We start from the raw sequence: 22,002 nt of genomic DNA, 5'->3' as shown, positions 1-22,002 counted from the left end.
ACTGGCGAAACTACATTTATTTTTAGGGCCACTCATTGCGCATAATATTTCAACCTTGTGAAAATCGCTACTTGCACATATTTTAACGTTGTGAAAATCGCTATTCCATACAAAACTTCCGTACCGAAACGGTGTTCAACTAGCGTTCCCTCCGTCGGTGTGCATGTATTTTTATTTTACACCATTTTTTCGCTCGTTTTGATTTATTTATTATTTATTTTTTGTATTTTTCCCCTACAATACGATTGCACCCCCGTTTTTAGCAATATTTAAGGATTTTCCACCTTTTTTTCAAAATTCAAGTTCTTTTTCAGGGGATTTTTTGGAAGAAAAAAATCAAGGACTTGGGATCAAATTCAAGGACTTTCAAGGACCTGTGCGAACCATGAGATAGTAACTTGCATGCAAAACTTTAACCAGAAAAAGAGGACATAATTTGACCAAAATCAAAAAATAAGCTGTATGTACTTGCACGCAAAACATTAACCAGGATTTTCTAAGTCCAAAAGGGGGCTTAATTTGGCCAAAATGCAGGTCAGAGTAATGGGAGGATTTTCTAAGTCCAAAAGGGGGCATAATTTGCCCAAAATACATGTCAGAGTTATGGGACTTGACCCGGTGCGGTTGGTAATTCATCTAGAAAAAGAAAAAATAAGTTTCAAAGCTCTATGCCTTTAAATGATAGCCATATGTACATGTACTTGCATGCGAAACTTTAACCAAGGTGTGACGCCGATGCCGATGCCAGGGTGAGTAGAATAGCTAGACTATTATTCAAATAGTCGAGCTAAAAATAAGTTTCAAAGCTATATGCCTTTAAATGATAGCCATATGTACTTGCATGCAAAACTTTAATCAAGGTGTAATGCTGACGCCACGGTGAGTAGAACAGCTAGGCTATTCTTTGAATAGTTGAGCTAAAAAATTCTGACCAAGTTTCATGAAGATAGGGTCATAAATGTGGCCTCTACAGTGTTAACATGCTTTTCCTTCTTTGAATTAGGTGGTGACCTAATTTTTGACCCCACATGACCCAGTTTCGAACTTGGCCTAGGAATCATCAAGATAAACATTCTTACCAAGTTTCATGAAGATAGGTTCATAAATATGGCCTCTACAGTGTTAACAAGCTTTTCCTTTGATTTGGGTGTGTTACCTAGTTTCTGACCCCACATGACCAAGTTTCGAATCTGGCCTAGATATCATCAAGATAAACATACTGACCAGTTTCATGAAGATAGGGTCATAAATTTGGCCTCAAAAGTGTTAACAAGCTTTTCCTTTGATTTGACCAGGTGACCTAATTTTTGACCCCATATGACCCAGTTTTGAACTTGGCATTAGAATCATTAGAATAATCATTCTGACAAAGTTTCATGAAGATAAGGTCATAAATGTGGCTTCTAGGGAGAAAACAAGCTTTTCCCTTGATTTGACCTGGTGACCTAGTTTCCTTTGATTTGGGTGTGTTACCTAGTTTCTGACCCCATTTGACCAAGTTTCGAATCTGGCCTAGATATCATCAAGATAAACATATTGACCAAGTTTCATGAAGATAGGGTCATAAATTTGGCCTCAAGAGTGTTAACAAGCTTTTCCTTTGATTTGACCAGGTGACCTAATTTTTGATCCCATATGACCCAGTTTTGAACTTGGCATTAGAATCATTAGAATAATCATTCTGACAAAGTTTCATGAAGATAAGGTCATAAATGTGGCTTCTAGGGAGAAAACAAGCTTTTCCCTTGATTTGACCTGGTGACCTAGTTTCCTTTGATTTGGGTGTGTTACCTAGTTTCTGACCCCATTTGACCAAGTTTCGAATCTGGCCTAGATATCATCAAGATAAACATATTGACCAAGTTTCATGAAGACAGGGTCATAAATTTGGCCTCAAGAGTGTTAACAAGCTTTTCCTTTGATTTGACCAGGTGACCTAATTTTTGACCCCATATGACCCAGTTTTGCCCTTGGCATTAGAATCATTAGAATAATCATTCTGACAAAGTTTCATGAAGACAAGGTCATAAATGTGGCTTCTATGGAGTTAACAAGCTTTTCCCTTGATTTGACCTGGTGACCTAGTTTTAGACCCCACATGACCCAGTTTTTAACCTGGCCTAGAGACCATCAAGATAAACATTCTGTGCAAGTTTGTATCAAATCAAAGCATAAATGAAACCTCTATATGGCCAAAAGGGCCAAGATAGAAAATTTTGCCCCTTTCAGAGGCAGTAACTCTAGAACCCATGATGGAATCTAGACGGTTTTCAAAAGGAACCCAGATGTTATTGTGACTTGTAAGTTGTCTGTGTGGTTAAAATCAAATAAATGTCACTTCTATTGTGTTCACAAAGTAAATATTAACAAATGTTCGCTCTTTCAGGCATCAATCAGGAACCATAACTCTGGAACCTATCATTGAATCATGGAAACCAAGATCTATTGTTGTTAAAGATATTCTGCAAGTTTGTATCAAATCAAACCATAAATGAAGTCTCTGTATGGCTGCAAAAGTCAAAATAGCAAATTTTGGCCCTTTAAAGGGCCATAACTCTGGAACCCATGATGGGATCTGGCCAGTTTTCGAAAGGAATCAAGATATGATGCCAATACATGTTGTGTGCAAGTTTGATTAAAATCGATTGCAAAATGTGGTCTCTATCGTGTCCACAAGAAATTGTGAATGGACACTGGACGGACAGACGACAGGTGATCACAAAAGCTCACCTCGTCACTACATGACTGGTGAGCTAAAAACAGTGTTAAATTCAACAAAATACTGCTGGAAAACAGGACTGTTACAAAAAAAATCACATATGATCAGGTTTTTCAATCGGAAAAGCAGTGATTATTTTCAAAATGACGTTAATAAACGAGTATAAAATGTCTCTGTAAAAAAATACAGGCCTGTTACCAGGGCTTGACTTCAACTCTAGAGCACTTGCCCATTGGGCAACTTCAACTATATTTTTACTTGCCTTAATCAAAGTTTTGGTTGTGGTGATGTGACAATATATTGTTATGAACAGTAGTACACGAATATCTGAGAAGTATTGTGATCTTTCATATATTTTGCTTGCCCGATTGGCAACTGAGTATGATTTACCTGCCCAGGGCAATAGGGCAGTCCTTAAGGTCAAACCCTGGTTATTCTGGCATGAGACAATGATCAAACGTACATGCTTACAAAATGAGGCACTAGTAGAAAAGACCAAACAAGAGGACCATGATGGTCCTGAATCGCTCACCTCTTCCCACATGACCCAGTTTTGAGTATGACGTCGTTTTTTCTATTATTTGACATAGTGACCTACCTTTTGAGCTCATGTGACCCAGTTTTGAACATGACCTAAATATTATCTAGATAAAAATTCTGACCAATTTTCAAGAAGATCCATTGAAAACTATGGTCTCTAGAGAGGTCACAAGGTTTTTCTATTATCTGACCTATTGACCTAGTTTTTGACCGTACATGACCCTGTTTCGAACTTGACCTAGATATCATCAAGGTTAACATTCTCACTAATTTTCATGAAGATCTCATGAAAAATATGGCCTCTAGAGAGGTCACAAGGTTTTTCTATTTTTATACCTACTGGCCTAGTTTTTGACCACACGTGACCCAGTTTCGAAACTGACCTAGATATCATCAAGGTGAACATTCAGATCAATTTTCATGAAAATCCATTGAAAAATATGGCCTCTAGAGAGGTCAAAAGATTTTAATAATTTTAGACCTACTGACCTAGTTTTTGACCACAGTTGACCAAGTTTCAAACTTGACCTATGTAATATCAAGATGAACATTCAGACCAACTTTCATACAGATCACATGTATGGCCTCTAGAGAGGTCACAAGGTTTTTTTATTATTTGACCTACTGACCTAGTTTTTTAAGGCACATGACCCAGTTTCAAACTTGACCTAGATATCATCAAGGTGAACATTCTGACCAATTTTTATGGAGATCCATTCACAAGTATGGCCTCTAGAGAGGTCACAAGGTTTTTCTATTTTTAGACCTAATGACCTAGTTTTTGAACGTACATGACCCTGTTTCGAACTTGACCTAGATATCATCAAGATGAACATTCAGACCAACTTTCATACAGATTCCATGAAAAATATGGCCTTTAGAGAGGTCACAAGGTTTTTCTATTATTTGACCTACTGACCTAGTTTTTGATGGCACGTGACCCACTTTCGAAACTGATATAGATATCATCAAGATGAACATTCAGACCAACTTTCATACAGATCCCATGAAAAAAATGGCCTCTAGAGAGGTCACAAGGTGTTTCTATTATTTGACCTACTGACCTAGTTTTTGATGGCACGTGACCCACTTTCGAACCTGACCTAGATATCATCAAGGTGAACATTCTGACTAATTTTCATGAAGATCTCATAAAATATATGGCCTCTAGAGAGAGCACAAGGTTTTTCTATTTTTAGACCTACTGACCTAGTTTTTGACCGCACGTGACCCAGTTTCGAACCTGACCTAGATATCATCAAGATGAACATCCAGACCACGTTTCATACAGATCCCATGAAAAATGTGGCCTCTAGAGAGGTCACAAGGTTTTTCTATTATTTAACCTACTGACCTAGTTTTTGAAGGCATGTGACCCAGTTTCGAACTTGACCTAGATATCATCAAGGTGAACGTTCTGACTAATTTTCATGAAGATCTTGTGAAATATATGGCCTCTAGAGAGGTCACAAGGTTTTTCTATTTTTAGACCTACTGACCTAGTTTTTGATGGCACGTGACCCAGTTTCGAACTTGACCTAGATATCATCAAGGTGAACATTCTGACCAATTTTCATGAAGATCTTGTGAAATATATGGCCTCCAGAGAGGTCACAAGGTTTTTCTATTTTTAGACCTACTGACCTAGTTTTTGATGGCACGTGACCCAGTTTCGAACTTGACCTAGATATCATCAAGATGAATATTCTGACCAACTTTCATAAAGATCCCATGAAAAATGTGACCTCTAGAGTGGTCACAAGCAAAAAGTTTACGGACGGACGCACGCACGCACGGACGCACGCACGCACGGACGACGGACACCGCACGATCACAAAAGCTCACCTTGTCACTTTGTGACAGGTGAGCTAAAAAAGGCGTTTTTCTGTAATTGTGATATAATCTCATTATAAACTACTCAAAATATTTGGAATGATTACTGGGAATTCCACTTGCAGAACAATGCTGTCTGCACTATTTTCTTAAACAGCGGTATTTAGTTGAATTTTAGTTCCCATTAACAGAACCACTATGAAAATAATATTTCTAAGAGGACTAATTTTCTTAGATTTCACAGCTGACTTAGACTGGAAACCAGTCACACAACTACAGAATCTGATTGGCTGTTTCAGAGCATACTACTGACACTGACCAATGGCAATAGAGCATTCTGAGACTGCTTTCCAATCTGTATTATAAACTCAGGAGGATACATTTTCAACATATAGGTAAACGTAAGATTTACTTATACATAGTAAACTACATGATAATCATTGCACTATTTTTTACAGGAAATCTGCACAGTCATGTTCAATTCTTTTGGATGGGTTTAAACTCTAGGAATATCATTTCTAACAAGACTAGATTTCACTGATTTAAGAATGATAAGTTTTAACAATGTACTGCAAAATCATTTAATTTAGTGGGCATGAAATTCTGCAGTTCTGGTTAAAAAAGCTATTCAATGGGGACAAATACTTGTGGATTTCAAAGTCTGAAGATAAAATGAATATGGATTTTACATGTTTGTTGGGATTTAACCCTTATCATGATGGACACAATTTATTCTGCCTTTGCGACCAGTGTAGATCATGATCAGCCTGCACATCCTTGCAGTCTGATCATGATCTGCACTGTTCGCCATTCAGTCAGTATCTTTTTGGTAAGCACCCCTATAAACAGTTAATGGTACTGTCCAAATTGAAAGATGGACAAGTTCATTACAGAAAATTAGCAGGGTAAAGATGAACAACAAGGAATAATGCAACCAAGAATTCCACAAAAATTAGTCTTCAGCAAATATTTACAATTTCACAGAATGTTCAAAAGCAGTTTAACAGCATCTCTTAACATGTAACTTCCAAATGAACTTAAAATTAAATCAATAAAACCCTCCAAGACACTGAGACATGTAATTTTCCCATGATCAACACAGTAAAAACTAGATGTGTGTCCATAAGACACTTGTACCCCCACTCCTGTCACTGTATGCATATTTTTGATTTAAGTAAATGGCCACAACTCTGGTCCGGCTGTGTAAAATCCTATTTAAAACACCATGTGCACAACGTTACATGCTTAGTAACAACCCTGAGGTTTGATGTCTCTAGGTCAAATACTTTTTGAGATAGGCACAACAAAATTTGGACGGACAAGGGCAAATCCAAGAGCTCCCACCTTTGAAAAAATTTGGAGGGGAAACAAAAAGTGCTTGCCCTCCTTTTTTTAGAGAAAATGGAAAATACGAGGTCATGGCTACTAAATGTTTGCTCCACCACCAAAAAGTGGTGATAAGAAAAGGGACTGCAGACATTTCGCTTGTACAGCCACCACCATGTTCAAACTGTAAACAATTTATCTTCTATTCTTAGTGATAGAACTTACTTTGAAAATATGAGAATGTGGTGCTTTGTAAGAACATTTTTAATGGCTGACTAGATTTTCAGTAAGTTATTTATGTACATTGCTATGCCAAAACCTTTTCTCCAGATTGACATTTACACAATTTTGGTGTCAGCCAGTATTCCAACAACATTTTGATGCATAGACGCCCTATAAGAACATTTCTGTGCACACAAATAAGCCGTTTCCTTATCACCACTTTTGGGTGGTGGAGCTAGGGTTTAGTAGCTGTGTAGTTACAACAACGGAAAGGAGTATATCCTTATACATTCCTTCACTGCTTAAAGATTATAACCATCACCTTAACTCCTCATGTTCTAATAATAAAAATTCTTTCATTGTTGTTGGTAAAGGCAGAACATCTATTTTTCTCAGTCTTTTTGGGCCCATACTGTTCCGAATTACACAGCGGCAATAATGCTGCAAACTTCTTGGTCCTTTTAACATTTCTTTATACCAAGCGAATTTAGCCTGTTGGTTTTCTGACCACAATCTTGCCATGTTCATTTGATGCTGTCGAAAGTCCTGGTGATCCTGACGAATAAGGTGTGCAGGGGGTGGGGGATGTGGGGGTGGGGGCATCATTAATGGATTTTGATTTGCATGCAGTGCCCCAAGCCCTAAAGCATCAAGACTGGGTAGGTGTGTCATGCATTTAGCTATTGCACTGAGTATAGTTGTGTCTCTATGGCGACCTCTAAGTTCACTAACTAGGACACTGTCACCATGTTTATTTCTGACATTGTAATTTGCACCATAAGCAAGAAGTAGTACAGCTACTTCAGGCCGTCGCTCCTGATGCTGGGCATCATTGAAACACACGTAATGTAGTGGCGTAAAACAATCTGTAAAATCAAAGAAATACTGTAGTAGCAACTGCCGTAAATGCCATTAACAGATTTTTTTCCCTACTGTTAATGTCATGGCATCAGTTTCAAAAATATTGTACATTATAAACCCTTTATGGAAATTCTGTATTTACTTTATGAGGTCATAATGTAATATCATAATGCACATGTGCAAGTTGCCTTTTCTTTATGGAAAAGTTATGGTGATCTACAACCTTGTTTATCCCCGCTACATTTTATAACAATCTGTATGTAGTCAACACCAATGACTTTTAGGAAGTGTTTAACCTACCTTTGCAACAAATCTCATACAAGACATTTTCTGATTTTTCAAATACTTATTCATGATGAGTGTACAAATTGTACAATATATATAACAGGCTGATTTATCCATAGCTGCACTGAAAAACTTGTAAAATCACCAAGTCTGACAGAAGCTATGAAGTGAAAGCTTCATCAAGAAACCACAGTTGGTCACTATGCTCCTTCCCTCCTTATTCATTTCTTGATGGAGATTTCAATTCACAGTCTCTGTCCTACATCTAGAATCTGTAACAACATTAGTAATGGTAAGGTATTCAAGCTTCATTACAATATAAAGTTTCATGTTAAAGAAAATATCATAAATATTCAATCACAAGTAAGGTAAAATGATTAAATTCTAAGTCATCTTTTATCTATTTAACGGTCAAAGTACTGATTTTGTGACCTACTTGTAGTTTCTGGGAGATTCACATTTGTGTTGTAGCCTTTTATGATGAGAGATTTTATAACGTCTATGTTGAAGTTTTCACCAGCACGAATGGCAAGGTGCAAGGGAGAGAATCCTGTCTGGTTTAAATGATTCACATCAGAGCCTCGTTCTAGTAACTTTATGATACAGTCCAGCAGGTTTTTCCGCACACATTCATGGAGAGGTGTATCACCTGTTTGTTTAAAGTAAAATACACCATGCTATACAACCACTACTTGTACACATTTTACAACAGTTCCAAAGTGCATTTGTTTAAGAAATAATTTATAGGAAAAGAGTGCTTTAACACTATTTATGCACAATGGGCGGTTATACGTTGGACGTAAAAATATCTCGAGGGCATAGCCCAAGTGGAATTATTTGCGTGACGTATTACCGCCCGAGTGTATAGTGTTAAAACACGGATTTGCTATAAATTATTTCAATTCTAATATGCCTTTAATCTAAACAGTAGATCAAATATAGTAGCGCTCTTTCTTGTCGCAACAAAAACTTTGACGTCACCGCACGTTAACATGACGCATACATGCCATAATTTTTCAGGACATTTCCGGGATTCTGAGTTAAAATTTCCAGGATTTTTACCCTTTGTCAAGGACATACACCGTGACATTAGTATTCGTCTGTTTCATGCATAAATATCATAAAATTACATGTAGTTTCGGGAGATAAACATTGTTCACTCGCTTAGGAATAATTTGCTGCAAATGTCGTCTAGATTCTAAGGGAGGTAAATAGGGTAATTCACGTCTATAGTTCGGCACGTGAATTGGTTGCGTTCCCGAGGGGAACAGAATTAGGAGACTTACTACATACGAAGAATTAACCTGGTCATCATGATTTAGAATCCAGCTTATTTGGTATCATTTTAAAGCTTGAACGCTTATCTAATCATTAATAAAATGGAATCCTCAAAGGAATAAAATAAATCTTGTAGATAAAATCGATATAAAATATTTCGGGTTGGGTCAATTTTCATGGATCAGTCGGCAAAGCCATTCAACAGTCAAAATTTTACTTTAGAATATGTGTGACAATCAATCTACATTTTAAAAGATTACAACCTTTTAAAATAATTATCATTTAATTGAACGTTTTCAGCCACTTCTTCCATAAAGGCTACATGTAGCTTCACCGCCGACGTGCTAAAAACAACGAGATTTTCGGCTATTGTTCCTAACATTAACTTATCATAAAACTGTTATTGATTGCATAATTCTGTCAATTCATAATCAGGGTCACGTTCAATATATGAGTGTTGATTGGAGCTGGCTTAATCAACATGTGTGCCGCTCGAGGGCATGAAACTGATATCGGATAATTAGGAATAAACAATGTTACACCGAGGACTGTTTATTGTGTTTTATTAATGTAAAATTCAACAATTTATTGACCAAAAAAACTAGTTTTTTGGGGGGTTATTTTTGTTTTCTGTATTTTTAAATTTCCAGGACATTTCAACACTGTCCGGGACACTGGGATGAGTATGTCATTTCCGGGACAATCCTGGACAATCCGGGACGTATGACATGTATGCGTGACGTCAATCTAGCGTAGGCGTGTTTTAACAGAGATAAACTTAATTATTAGAATACTGCATCTTAATTTTTTTTTAACCAACAATATTTTTATTTTTTAATATCCAGGCTGTCTAGCATACCCTGACAAAAAATTAGGGCTAATTTTAGGGCAATTTGTACAAAAAAATAGGGCTAAAATTAGGAATTTGGTACAATTTAAAGGAAATTTTAGGGCTAAATTTAGGAATTTTTTAAATTAAAATATGGACTTTAAAGACCATGTAATGTGCTTACCTTTATGTGATTGACATAAAAGTAACTCACAAATAGTGCTTTATTTACAGAAAAGACGTCTACCAGCTTTCCACTGTTTTCAGCTATTGTTGGCTGTATCCTGGAAATAAACAGAAATGAGAATTAACTACTTTGACTAAAAGTACACATTAAAAAGAGCACAGTGTCACTAGCTATACACTTACTACGTCTGACTGTAAAGAGTTTAATTATGGCCTCCTCTTCTTCCCTTATAGCCATCACAATCCACACCATATTTTTTTATTCTTTAATTTTTTAAACAATGAAACAATGCCAAAAAGTAAGAAATGCTGTCAATTGGAGTACAGTGTATTGCCAGCAACAGTGCATATCAGAGTACACAAAATGAGAGTGAACTAAGACAAGTGTTCAACAAACTCATAACTATGATTAATTTGTACAGAAATTATAACACACTTATTACCAACAAATACATAGTTTTACAACATTCAGCATGGATATCAGGTACTTGATATACTTAGAAAATACAAATTAAACCAGCACAGGTCATTAAATTAGCAAATTTACAAAAACTGTTTCCAAGCCATACATTTGTTGACATCAGTGCATGATTGTGAGAAAAATCTCAAGAATCGTCTCCTCTTCACCCTTTTCAGCTATCACATTCCACAATAAACAATTTGTTAATTTGAAGCATTGACAGCTCAAAAAAAATTGCAGTGGGAAAAAATATACATCTAATAGTCTAATAAAAATGTTGATGGGCATCAGTTACGTATTTGACTAGAAACTTGTATAGCTTGCAAACAATTAACATACATGTATAAAGAATAAATCTGAACTGTGATCACATATTACATAATTATGAAGAACTGGCCAAGTAAATAATCAGAATTTGACCTGATTTGTTATTATGTCTACACCTATATACACCTATTAACTAGGTATTACTTCTGCACTGTGTGTATGCTACACTTCGAGTGAAGGAGCACTAAATATCCCTCAGATAATCTTCATTGGGAAATAGATCTTTCAAGTATCACAATTTACCTTCAGAAATCCTATCTCTGTCATCTAGTCACAACCAATAACAAGCTGAACACATGGATCCACTGGTAAACTGCTTTGAACTGTGCTAAACTGTTTTTTTCTGAATTAGAAGAACTTTTAAACAACATTTAAAACATTTTCTCTTTTTGATCATTGCAAAAATGTTTAAAAATTAGGAATCTTTGTGAAAAAATAGGGCCTTTTTAGGAATTTCCTTTGATTTTTTTAAAAAAATAGGAATTTTAGCCAAACTGAAAAAAAATAGGAAAAAGTAGGAATTTTAGGGACGCTAGACTGCCTGAATATCAAAACATTCAACTTAATGAACTGTCAACTACTAGGACCTTATACATAATCAATAAACTGTAAAAGCCAGATGACCAGTAGAATACATTCATTTCATTTTTTTGAAACGATTGATCATTTTCTAAGTTTTGAATCTAAAATTTAATATTTTAAAAAAATTTATGTTAAAAATATCAAGACAGTGTAACAACGCCATCCCAAAATGAATATCTTCTTATCTTATATACAAATGGTTAGGTTTTTGAAAGTATATTCTGCAATACTCCATTCTCCATACAGACATACCAACCAACTCTTACCCTGCAATACTCCATTCCCCACACAGACATACCAACCAACTCTTACCCTGCAATACTCCATTCCCCACACAGACATACCAACCAACTTTTACCCTGCAATACTCTTTTCCCCACACAGACATACCAACCAACTCTTACCCTGCAATATTCCATTCCCCACACAGACATACCAACCAACTCTTACCCTGCAATACTCCATTCCCCACACAGACATACCAACCAACTCTTACCCTGCAATACTCCATTCCCCACACAGACATACCAACCAACTCTTACCCTGCAATACTCCATTCCCCACACAGACATACCAACCAACTCTTACCCTGCAATTAACCACTTGAGACATTTGCTATGATTTCACTCTCATCTTCAAACTTTTATCATTTGGACAACGGCTGGGGACCATACCAACTGTTCGAGTCCGCCCTTTTGCTTCAGTCATAGTTTATTAGATGCTCTAACCAGCTGTGTTTCACATGTAATTTCATTTTATTCCATTGTTCAATTTCTTATCATTTGGCTCTTAAAATTATTTCAATTTCTTACTTTGAAAATATATATGCTCCATTTGCATTTGAAATGGCTAAGACCAAGTCTGATCAAGCATAAACCTTACAAGTAAAACAAACTAACTGAAAAGTAAGTTGTACCTGTATGCTTTTCTGGGAGAGACAGAATATCTTTCCATATTGCATTATCAAGATGAGCATGAACACACGGAGCAAATCCTTGCTGTGCAGCTAGATACAGACTGGTTCTACATCTCTCATCAACGGCGTTATAATCTGCTCCATTCCAGATCAGTAACTTAACACAGCTCACATGATTGTTAGCAGCTGCTAGATGCAGTGGAGTGGTTCCACCAGGGTGCGGTACAGCTGTAACAAAAATAGTATCATCACTTTCGTTATATAACAGCAAGTTTTAATCTAAAACCATCAATGCACTTAGCCTTACTTGTTCAGCTTAATGGGATTGGTTATTTTATGATCTAATATCTCTAAAAGTTATCAGGCTGTTCCTAAATGTCCTATTACCTGGATTAGTGTAGAGCTTACTTGATTTGAAGAAACTGTTACTGGTATAAAATGTATGAGTACTACTGTTTACACTCGTGAACAATTCTGGAAGTACATTGCCTAGCAGTACTAGCCCTTTCTAGCTTATAATGTTTTTGTTGGGTTTAACATCACACCGACACAATCATAGGTCACACAGCGACTTTCCAGCATTGATGATGACCCATTATTTCATTGCGTGTTGGCACCTAGGTAGGACTGCCGACCTTTCGTAAGCTAGCTAGACGGCTTCCTCACATAAAGAATTCAACACCCAGAGCAAGGCTCGTATCCACATTCGTGAGGGGCAAATGATTTGAAGTCAGTGTCACTTGGCCACAGAACCCTTTCAAGCTGATGATAACTGATGCAGAAAAAGGCTTTAAGGAGGTAGGTTACCTTCATATTTGTATGTGCGCATGTCCAACCGGAAGCTAACGTGACGATTTACGACGACGTTTACGACAAATTAAATGTGTTTGTATATTCATTCTCCTGAAAACAAATCATGAACCTGCCTCCGATCTGTTACTTTATGGTTTAATAATGCAGAAATAATGAATCAATCGCCGCAGAAACGCTTCAAAACAATGTTGCCTTAAAATGACGTCATTGACGTCATGACGTTACGTGTCAGTTACCGCGCAAAATTAATAGCTTTTATCTTGAAAGTACGTATTTCTGTGCATTTTCTTTATTTTAACTTTCTTCAAATAACAAATATTTGCTGAAATATTTGTTATGAATCTTTTGCTCTGAATAATCATCAATATTTTGCTTCTTTTATGTAGTTATATTGAAACGTTATGCGGATTGTAAGAAAATGGATGATGGTAACCAATGTTATTTGGAATATAGTTGGATGAAAGGTTACTTGTAACGGCCATTTTCAAATAAAAAATCTAGCAGTTTGATTTGTATTACCTATTTTTCAGGTTCCATTGATAATTTTTTACTTATATACTAAAAATAAGATCTAAAACTGTTCAATTTTTAGTAGAAAAATGTGATTCCTTAAATTTAATTGATGTTACCATGGAAACGAAGCCCGTGACCTATGTATCTAAATGTAAAATTCAAAAGCGTTGACACTGGTCTATTTAAGAAACACAACTTCGGCTTTTTATTTTCATTTCAACAATATCCATAAGAATAATATCAGCATGCTGAACTATTTTTCCATGAAAAATGCCAGGCGAGGGGTACTGTCGTATGTATTCTAAGCTGTAAAATTTGTTTGAATAAATGCAAATAACAAGAAAATATAACTTACGTTAGAAATAATATGTTTTAAAGCTACAGTAACTAGAAAGATAATCTTATTCAATATATTTTTATAAGAAATTACGACAAAAAGTAAGATATAAGCTATTTTAAACATCTATGTTGCCATGGTTACTGAAAACTTTAAGAAAACTAGGGTACCATGTAAAGTGCATGGTATTTTGCTTCTAATATTTCCCAAATATTCCATGTTAGTCATTAACAGAATGCCACTTAGGCCGTCGAAAACCCCTATTTTTATACATAGTTGTTTAAAAATGAGAGAAAATGCGTTACCATGGAAACACGAGCCCCGCGACATATGCATTTAAAGCTTATATTAGAAAGCTAACGTGCATACTAGGAAAATTAATATTTATGCAGACTTCTACGAATATCAATGAAACTAAAATACGCTGAAAAGTGTTAAATATCCGTATTTTCCTTCTTTCTTTAATATGAAATATCTTTAGAGGGTCATGTTCTTCAAACCTAGATAAAAATTGAACTTGAAGGGACAGAGACAAACGAAATTGAGATTGTAGCAGTTAAAACATCATATTACACGAAATACAAAAACATGTTGCGGTTAAACTAACTTGAATTTACCCTTGTAACAAGGTAACCTACCTCCTTAACTTAAACAGTTTGAAATCAGTTTTATGCAAGAATATTTTTCAATTCTCTGTAAAGTACATTAATTTCAATGATGCCTACAATATTTTTTTCTTTTGAATGTTGAAATAACGTTTCCCTGTCTTACCAGTATATGACCCATGCTTAGAGTACTTTGTACTAATGTTACAATCTGCCCCTCCTTCTAGCAACAATGCCAAACATTCCTCATGTCCAAGCTCTGCTGCTGTATGTAGTGGTGTCACATCAAACCTGTCCTTCGCATTCACATTGGCTAAATAAACAAGAGGGCCATGAAGGCCCTGTATCGCTCACCTGACCTATTGACCTAAAGATCATCAAGATTAACATTCTGACCAAGTTTCATCAAGATATGTTCATAAATGTGGCCTCTACAGTATTAACTAGCTTTTCTTTTGATTTGACCCCGTGACCTAGTTTTTGACCCAACATGACCCAGATTCGAACTTGACCTAAAGATCATCAAGTTTAACATTCTAAGTTTCATGAAGATACAGTCATAAATGTGGCCTCTAGAGTGTTAACAAGCTTTTCCTTTGATTTGCCCCCATGACCTAATTCTTGACCCAACATGACCCAGATTCGAACTTGACCTAAAGATCATCAAGTTTAATATTCTGACTAAGTTTCATGAAGATATAGTCATAAATGTGGCCTCTACACTGTTAACAAGCTTTTCCTTTGATTTAACCTAGTGACCTAGTTTTTGACCGAAGCTGACCCAGGTTTAAACTTGACCTAAAGAGCATCAAGATAAGCATTCTGACCAAGTTTCATTAGATATGGTCATAAATGTGGCCTCTACAATGTTAACTAGCTTTTCCTTTGATTTGACCAGGTGACCTAGTTTTTAACCCTACATGACCCAGATTCAAACTGGACCTTAAGATCATCAATATTAACATTCTGACCAAGTTTCATGAAGATATAGTCATAAATGCGGCCTCTACAGTGTTAACAAGCTTTTCCTTTGATTTGACCTGGTGACCTAGTTTTTGACCCCAGATGACCCAATATCAAACTCGTCCAAGACTTTTTTAAGGATAACATTCTGACTATGTTTCATTAAGATTGGGCCAAAATTGTGACCTCTAGAGTGTTAACAAGCTTTTCCTTTGATTTGACCCAGTGACCTAGTTTTTGACCCCAGATGACCCAATATCGAACTCATCCAAGATTTTATGGAGGGTAACATTCTGACCAAGTTTCATTAAGATTGGGCCAAAAATGTGACCTCTAGAGTGTTAACAAGCTTTTCCTTTGATTTGACCTGGTGACCTAGTTTTTAACCCCAGATGACCCAATATCGAACTCGTCCAAGACTTTATGGAGGGTAACATTCTGACCAAGTTTCATTAAGATTGGGTCAAAATTGTGACCTCTAGAGTGTTAACAAGCTTTTCCTTTGATTTGACCTGGTGACCTAGTTTTTGAACCCAGATGACCCAATATCGAACTCGTCCAAGATTTTATGGAGGGTAACATTCTGACCAAGTTTCATTAAGATTGGGCCAAAAATGTGACCTCTAGAGTGTTAACAGTCAAATTGTTGACGACGGACGGACGGACGGACGGACGACGGACGACGACGGACGCCGGACACAGGGTGATCACTAAAGCTCACCTTTGAGCACTTCGTGCTCAGGTGAGCTAAAAAAGCAAATGTAATTAATCATGAGCAAAACTGAAGAACTGTTTATTTTTACCTCCTGCTGAGCCAGAAGACAAGCGTTGAGTTAGGATTTGTCTCCTAGCAGCCATTTCAGTAAAGCAACCCTTACAAGATTTCCTACATACACTTTTCTGGAGATCTTAAGAACCTCATCAGGCAAAGTGGTTAAAATACAGTCTTACCTGCAACAAGCTGTGAACTATGATCCTTAACAACACAATTTAACCATGAAAGATGTTTAACATGAAGCCTAATGAAATAACTACAAAATAACAGCATTTTTGATGTGTATGTTTCATTAATTTAATTTTAGTAAAATACCAATCCTTTATTTCATATGGAGATGTAAAAAAATATGTATGTCTCTTTCCTCATAATTCTGAGCCTTCTCATTGATCCGAGCCTTTGGAAAATTAGCACTTGCAGCTATTTTCTGTTTCTAAATTGTATCCATGTTGTTGCAAACCATGACAGTTAAAAGGAATAAAAAAGAAAATATTATTTTCACATTAAAATTGGATATGCACAACAGAAAAAATTCCCCAAAATTTGCTTATCTAAAATCACTGGGGTAATATAGTTTCTTCTTATAGTAAACAGTAACCACTTATTGTAAAACTTTTTTGTCTGCAAACACAATTATATATCTGTTCTTAATTTCAAAAAAGAATTTTTCAAAAAAAAGCCTTGATTTTGACAGCTAGTACAAATGATCACAAGTCTTGCTTCAATGAGAAAGCATCTGGCTAATTGTGCGGATCATCATGTGAAAGCCTGGACTGTTCACTGACAACAATCTTAAGGATTTTTCTTCATGGGGATTTTTTAAGTTTAAATGTTGGAGTATCAAATATAGCAAAAACTCTTTTGAAATTAAAATCTATTACTGACAGGACCTGCAATACCAGTTAAGGGTTAGGAATAACTAAGATATAAACACTTTCAGATATAATAAGTCTATGCAAGGCTGTCTATTAACAGCAGAGCTACTGGCGCCGCATTACGGTTAGACGTGTGAAAAAGAAAATGAATATTGTGTATACTATCGAGTTGAAAATTCGTGGTACTTTTAGGAATCAGGTTTCTTCCAGTACACTATGCGCATAGTAATTTATCGGAGTCAGTAGACGCTTGCTGTTTACGGATGATAAAAGCGTCTCGCTAACTGCTTTGAACACTGAATAAAAAATGTAAATGAGCGTTTGAAAATAAGAAATTAGCGCAATATATATTTACTACGTAGAAAAATTAAATAAAATGCAATATTTCCAATGTGAAATGATTTTCGTCACGCTACCGTAACTTAGATTTATTATATATACATATGTTTGTAAGGTATATGACGTCATAGTTCCACTGTGGCCTAATGGTTGGCATGTTCGCTTCAAAATCCAGAGGTCGGGAGTTCGATCCTCACCAGAACCACACATTTTTTTTTTTTATTTCTTGTTTTTATTTCACTACTATTTTTTTTTTTTATCATGAATTTTGAAAATATTGTAACAAAAGTCATTCTTGTGAAAATCTAACCAGCGTTTTGTTTTGATGTGTGAAAATCTAACCAGCGTTTTGTTTTGATGTAAGGTTCCAATGTACTGCCTGTACAGTAGATATAACTTTTTTAAAAAGTTTTTAGGTCAAAATTAACAGGCATTGAACTTTGAAAAGCACATATATTGCTCTTCTCCCCTTTCACATATATTTCATCCACTATCTTAAAAATTACTGACCAGAGGTTAACACTTGGAAAAAAGTATTGGCTATACAAAATCATGAGAATTATCAATAAACATAAAAAAAGTTCCTACTGCCATCCCTACTCTATAGAGCTAAGATAACCTTAAAAAAGCCATAGACTGTTAACTTAGCAGTTCAGTAAATTAAACAGTTTTTCTCTGAGCAAAATTCTGATCATTAACTTTTAAAAATGGTTTGTCTTTTCAATTTAAAACGAGCTTTGTACATGTAAATAATTGTTTGTCATTCTCCCATACCAAACGTCTATCATAGCAGTATTTTTGCCTGAAAGTTGGACCCATTGGTCCTTCCAAAAAGAACCGTAAATTGTCTTAATTGACAATAATGTCACTAAAAAGAATTACAATAGTCATTGTCTACGATCCCAGGATTACGTAAATTCTGATCTCTATAAACTTTGGAATTGGAACATAATCTTTTTATATTCATTCAAAGATCTTCCATAGGGAAGTAGATATAATAATTCATTAAAAATCACTCTTTATTGAATTTTCAGCCACCTGGCCTTTATCAAAACATGAAAAGTCATTGATACAGCTATAAATAAAATGTATGTTACATAGCTGTACCAATGACTTTTCATGTTTCGATAAAGGCCAGGTGGCTGAAAATTCAATAAAGAGTGATTTTTAATGAATTATTATATAAACTTTTTACATTATGTCCTCATTTCCAAACATTCACATGAAAAGAGACACAATTTCTTAGGCTAAAAGCCTAACGAGATTCTGTTAGGTTTAAAAATTTCACAGTTCAAGCTTTTCAATTTTGAAGCGACTGGTTTCTATGATAATTAATAAATGAAATGATTTTTTTCTGTGTTCATGTGAAATGAACGACAAAATAGGATCAGCAAATCCATGAATTGTACTAGCGATTCATGTTTAATTTGCCGATCCTTTTCTGTCATTCATTTCGCATGAACACCGAAAAAAAATAGTTTCATTTCTTATATTTACATTATATTTCCTTTCCATTTGTAAACAAGGTAATATTATAAATTGCACATATTTTGTGGCATTTAACATTAAAATAAGATTCCCGGCCATTCTGTTCACCACACGGAACAATTTCGACGTCATCTAAGGAACGTTCTCCCTGCCTATACGCGGTCGTCGTCAAAACAGCGGTCGGTTATCACTAAGCAGCGATGACGTAAATTCTGCGCCTTTCCTTTTGCTGTTCATATGAAATGAACGTCATAATTTTCAATGGAAAAGAATAGGGCGAATGTTAATATTAATTTATGTAAAATTGTTGATGCAGTACGATTAAATATGAACAACAGAAATCATTCAAATACGTTTTTCTCTTCATCTTGGTGTAGATCTAAATCTATACTGAACTTTCTTTTGTTTAGAATATTTGTCGAGTTTTCACATATCGAGATTTAATCTTAATGCAGTCTAAGACTGTCATAACAAACTTATATTGCATTCAGAAATCATGAATTATCATTAATACAAATAATTGTAATAGATCTAATGGAACATAAACTTCCTAAAACGGATCTATAATTCCAGATATTTGCAGCCACTGCAATAACACCACTCTAATTTTTTATGGGGCACTGGTGATTTTTCAAGGGAGCTCTCCTTTTTAGGTAGCACCTAATTTCATATTAGACTTCTTGGCTGGCTTTTGTTCACATGTTTGCCTGTATATTATAATTAACAAATGTTATGAAAAAGATCAATTAGAAAAGATTCAACTTGAAGCAGCGCGTATTGTTACTGGGCTAACGCGTTCAGTATCAATAGAAAGACTTCTTAACGAAATTGGATGGGTTTCTCTTTCTGAACGCAGAAAAATACAAAAATTAATTTTAATATACAAAGGAAAACATGATGATCTTCCAACATATTTACTAGATTTATTTCCATCGATCGTGAATGACTCAAACCAGTACAATTTGAGAAACAATGCCGATTTTGAAACTTTAGCTAGGCGTATTGAAATTTACTCCCAATCTACTATTCCCTCTGCAATAAAATTATGGAATGATCTGAACATTGAAACTCGTCAACTACCAACTCTTTCGGCTTTCAAAAGTAAACTTAAAGAAATTTTCAAGCCTCCACAATTCCCTACTTTTTACTTAATTGGTGACAGACGATACTCTGTGTTTCACGCTAGGATACGAAACAAGTGCAGTAATCTAAACGCCGACTTGTTTAATAATCACATCAGAGAAAATCCAAACTGCGACTGCGGATCCGAAACGGAAGACGCAGAACACTATTTCTTTAAATGCACTCGTTTTTCACATCAAAGAAGAGAACTTTTTACTAAAACAAGATTATTTCATCCACTAAGTGTCATTAAGCTTTTATATGGCAATGATAATATTTCTATAGAAGATAACACTACTCTTTTCACAGAAGTTCAAAACTATATCAAACATACAAGACGTTTCGACAGTACATAATGTATTTCTTATGTCCTCTTGTCATTATTACGTTACTTTGGGACAGGATGTTTGTGATTACTGGGTAGACACTCGGGGATATAGAGCAGCATATATTTCTTTTTCTTTTCTCTAACTCAGCTATAATGATTACAACCATAACTTGACTAATACTGAAATTTATTAATTATCATTGTGTAATTATTATCATAAATACTATTATTGTTATCATTTTGTTACTACATCATCGTGTAATTATTATCATAAATACTATTATTGTTATCATTTTGTTACTACATCATCGTGTAATTATTATCATAAATACTATTAGGGTTATCATTTTGTTACTACATTGATATCATCATTATAATATTTCCCTTCTTCTTCTTCTTTTTCTTCTCCTTCATCTTTTTATCTTTGTAGTTATCACTATCATATATCTTTGTATAAGGAATGCTTAATTAAACTAATACACTCGTTCATTTTTCATTTGCTATTAATGTTACGCACTTGGGAAGGGCTGACTTCTAATGTTGCAATAACTTGTAGCCCAACCCATTTGCTTTTGTTACTTATTATGTATATGTGCTATGTATTATGTGTTCAGAAGCAATAAAATATGATTAAATCAATTAACAAATGTACAATAAAGGACATGTTCACTGTACAACTGCGTATAATGCTAACATCTCTTAAATCTGTATCCAGATATATCTGTCCGAACACTAGTACAGTCACATTAATATCTCGGCAATTATTTGACATGACAAATAAATACAGTAGTTCCAACTTGTCAAATAACGATAAAGAATCATCTATACAAACCCCCTTTACTAATGAACAGTTTTAAAAGCCTTGGAAATCCTTTCACAGTTGCAAAATGGAGCGGTGTCATGTAATTTTCGGACTGGTAAAACAATTGTCTGTTATACTCGGTCGTATCTGGAGACACCCCATATTGCAGAAGTCTTTCTGCCTCGTTGTAATCTCCTGATTTTGTTACTTCTACGAGTCTTTTCTCGTCCTCTATGTCTTTTAAATTGATGTCACATCGCCGCCGGGACATTTTCCTGAAAATCCGGGACTAATTGTTAAATTATAAAAATATTACGTTTTTATTTATAAATATTGATCTAACATTTTATATTTGATAAAAATATGAATTTTACTGTATATGATGAATTAATTGTTGACAGAGTTTATTGTAACTTTCACAAACTATTTAAAAATATCAATTATAATAGATTTCTACAATAATTTATCCCTTAATTTGGGTCAATTCTAAACTGTTGTCCAACTGCCAATATCAGTACTGGCCCCGATTTCGCGAAACAACTTAAGTAATTACTTAGTTAAGTCTGTTATTTCAAAATTATGCTATTGCTTAATTCATTGCTATTTTATGTTGATGTTTTCTATAACAATGTATTGGTATCTAAATTAAACTATGGTTACTGGTTTTTGTCTGCAGTA

General features: G+C 35.1%; 1 protein-coding gene across 1 annotated transcript; it reads right to left on the bottom strand.

The window, feature by feature from the left end:
- Window positions 1-6,029: 6,029 nt before the first annotated feature.
- LOC123547524 (ankyrin repeat and protein kinase domain-containing protein 1-like) lies at window positions 6,030-21,629 on the bottom strand. The gene is made up of 5 exons (XM_045334697.2): window positions 21,355-21,629; window positions 14,799-14,945; window positions 12,365-12,592; window positions 8,223-8,435; window positions 6,030-7,506 (listed from the first exon to the last, which is right to left on the bottom strand). The coding sequence occupies exons 1-5, from the start codon at window positions 21,593-21,595 to the stop codon at window positions 6,959-6,961; spliced, it is 1,377 nt and encodes a 458-aa protein (XP_045190632.1). The 5' UTR covers window positions 21,596-21,629; the 3' UTR covers window positions 6,030-6,958.
- Window positions 21,630-22,002: the final 373 nt, after the last annotated feature.

The sequence above is a fragment of the Mercenaria mercenaria genome, chromosome 9, assembly GCF_021730395.1.
Source record: "Mercenaria mercenaria strain notata chromosome 9, MADL_Memer_1, whole genome shotgun sequence".
NCBI lineage: Eukaryota > Metazoa > Mollusca > Bivalvia > Venerida > Veneridae > Mercenaria > Mercenaria mercenaria.
This window is presented reverse-complemented; position numbering and strand designations above follow the sequence as displayed.

Coding starts and splice junctions, on each gene's coding strand:
- LOC123547524 (XM_045334697.2), bottom strand. CDS start 21,595: ATGTCCCGGCGGCGATGTGACATCAATTTAAAAGACATAGAGGACGAG. Junction 8,436..12,364: donor TCTCCCAGAAAAGCATACAG/GTACAACTTACT, acceptor TTAAACAAACAG/GTGATACACCTCTCCATGAA. Junction 7,507..8,222: donor GAATCTCCCAGAAACTACAA/GTAGGTCACAAA, acceptor TTGATTTTACAG/ATTGTTTTACGCCACTACAT.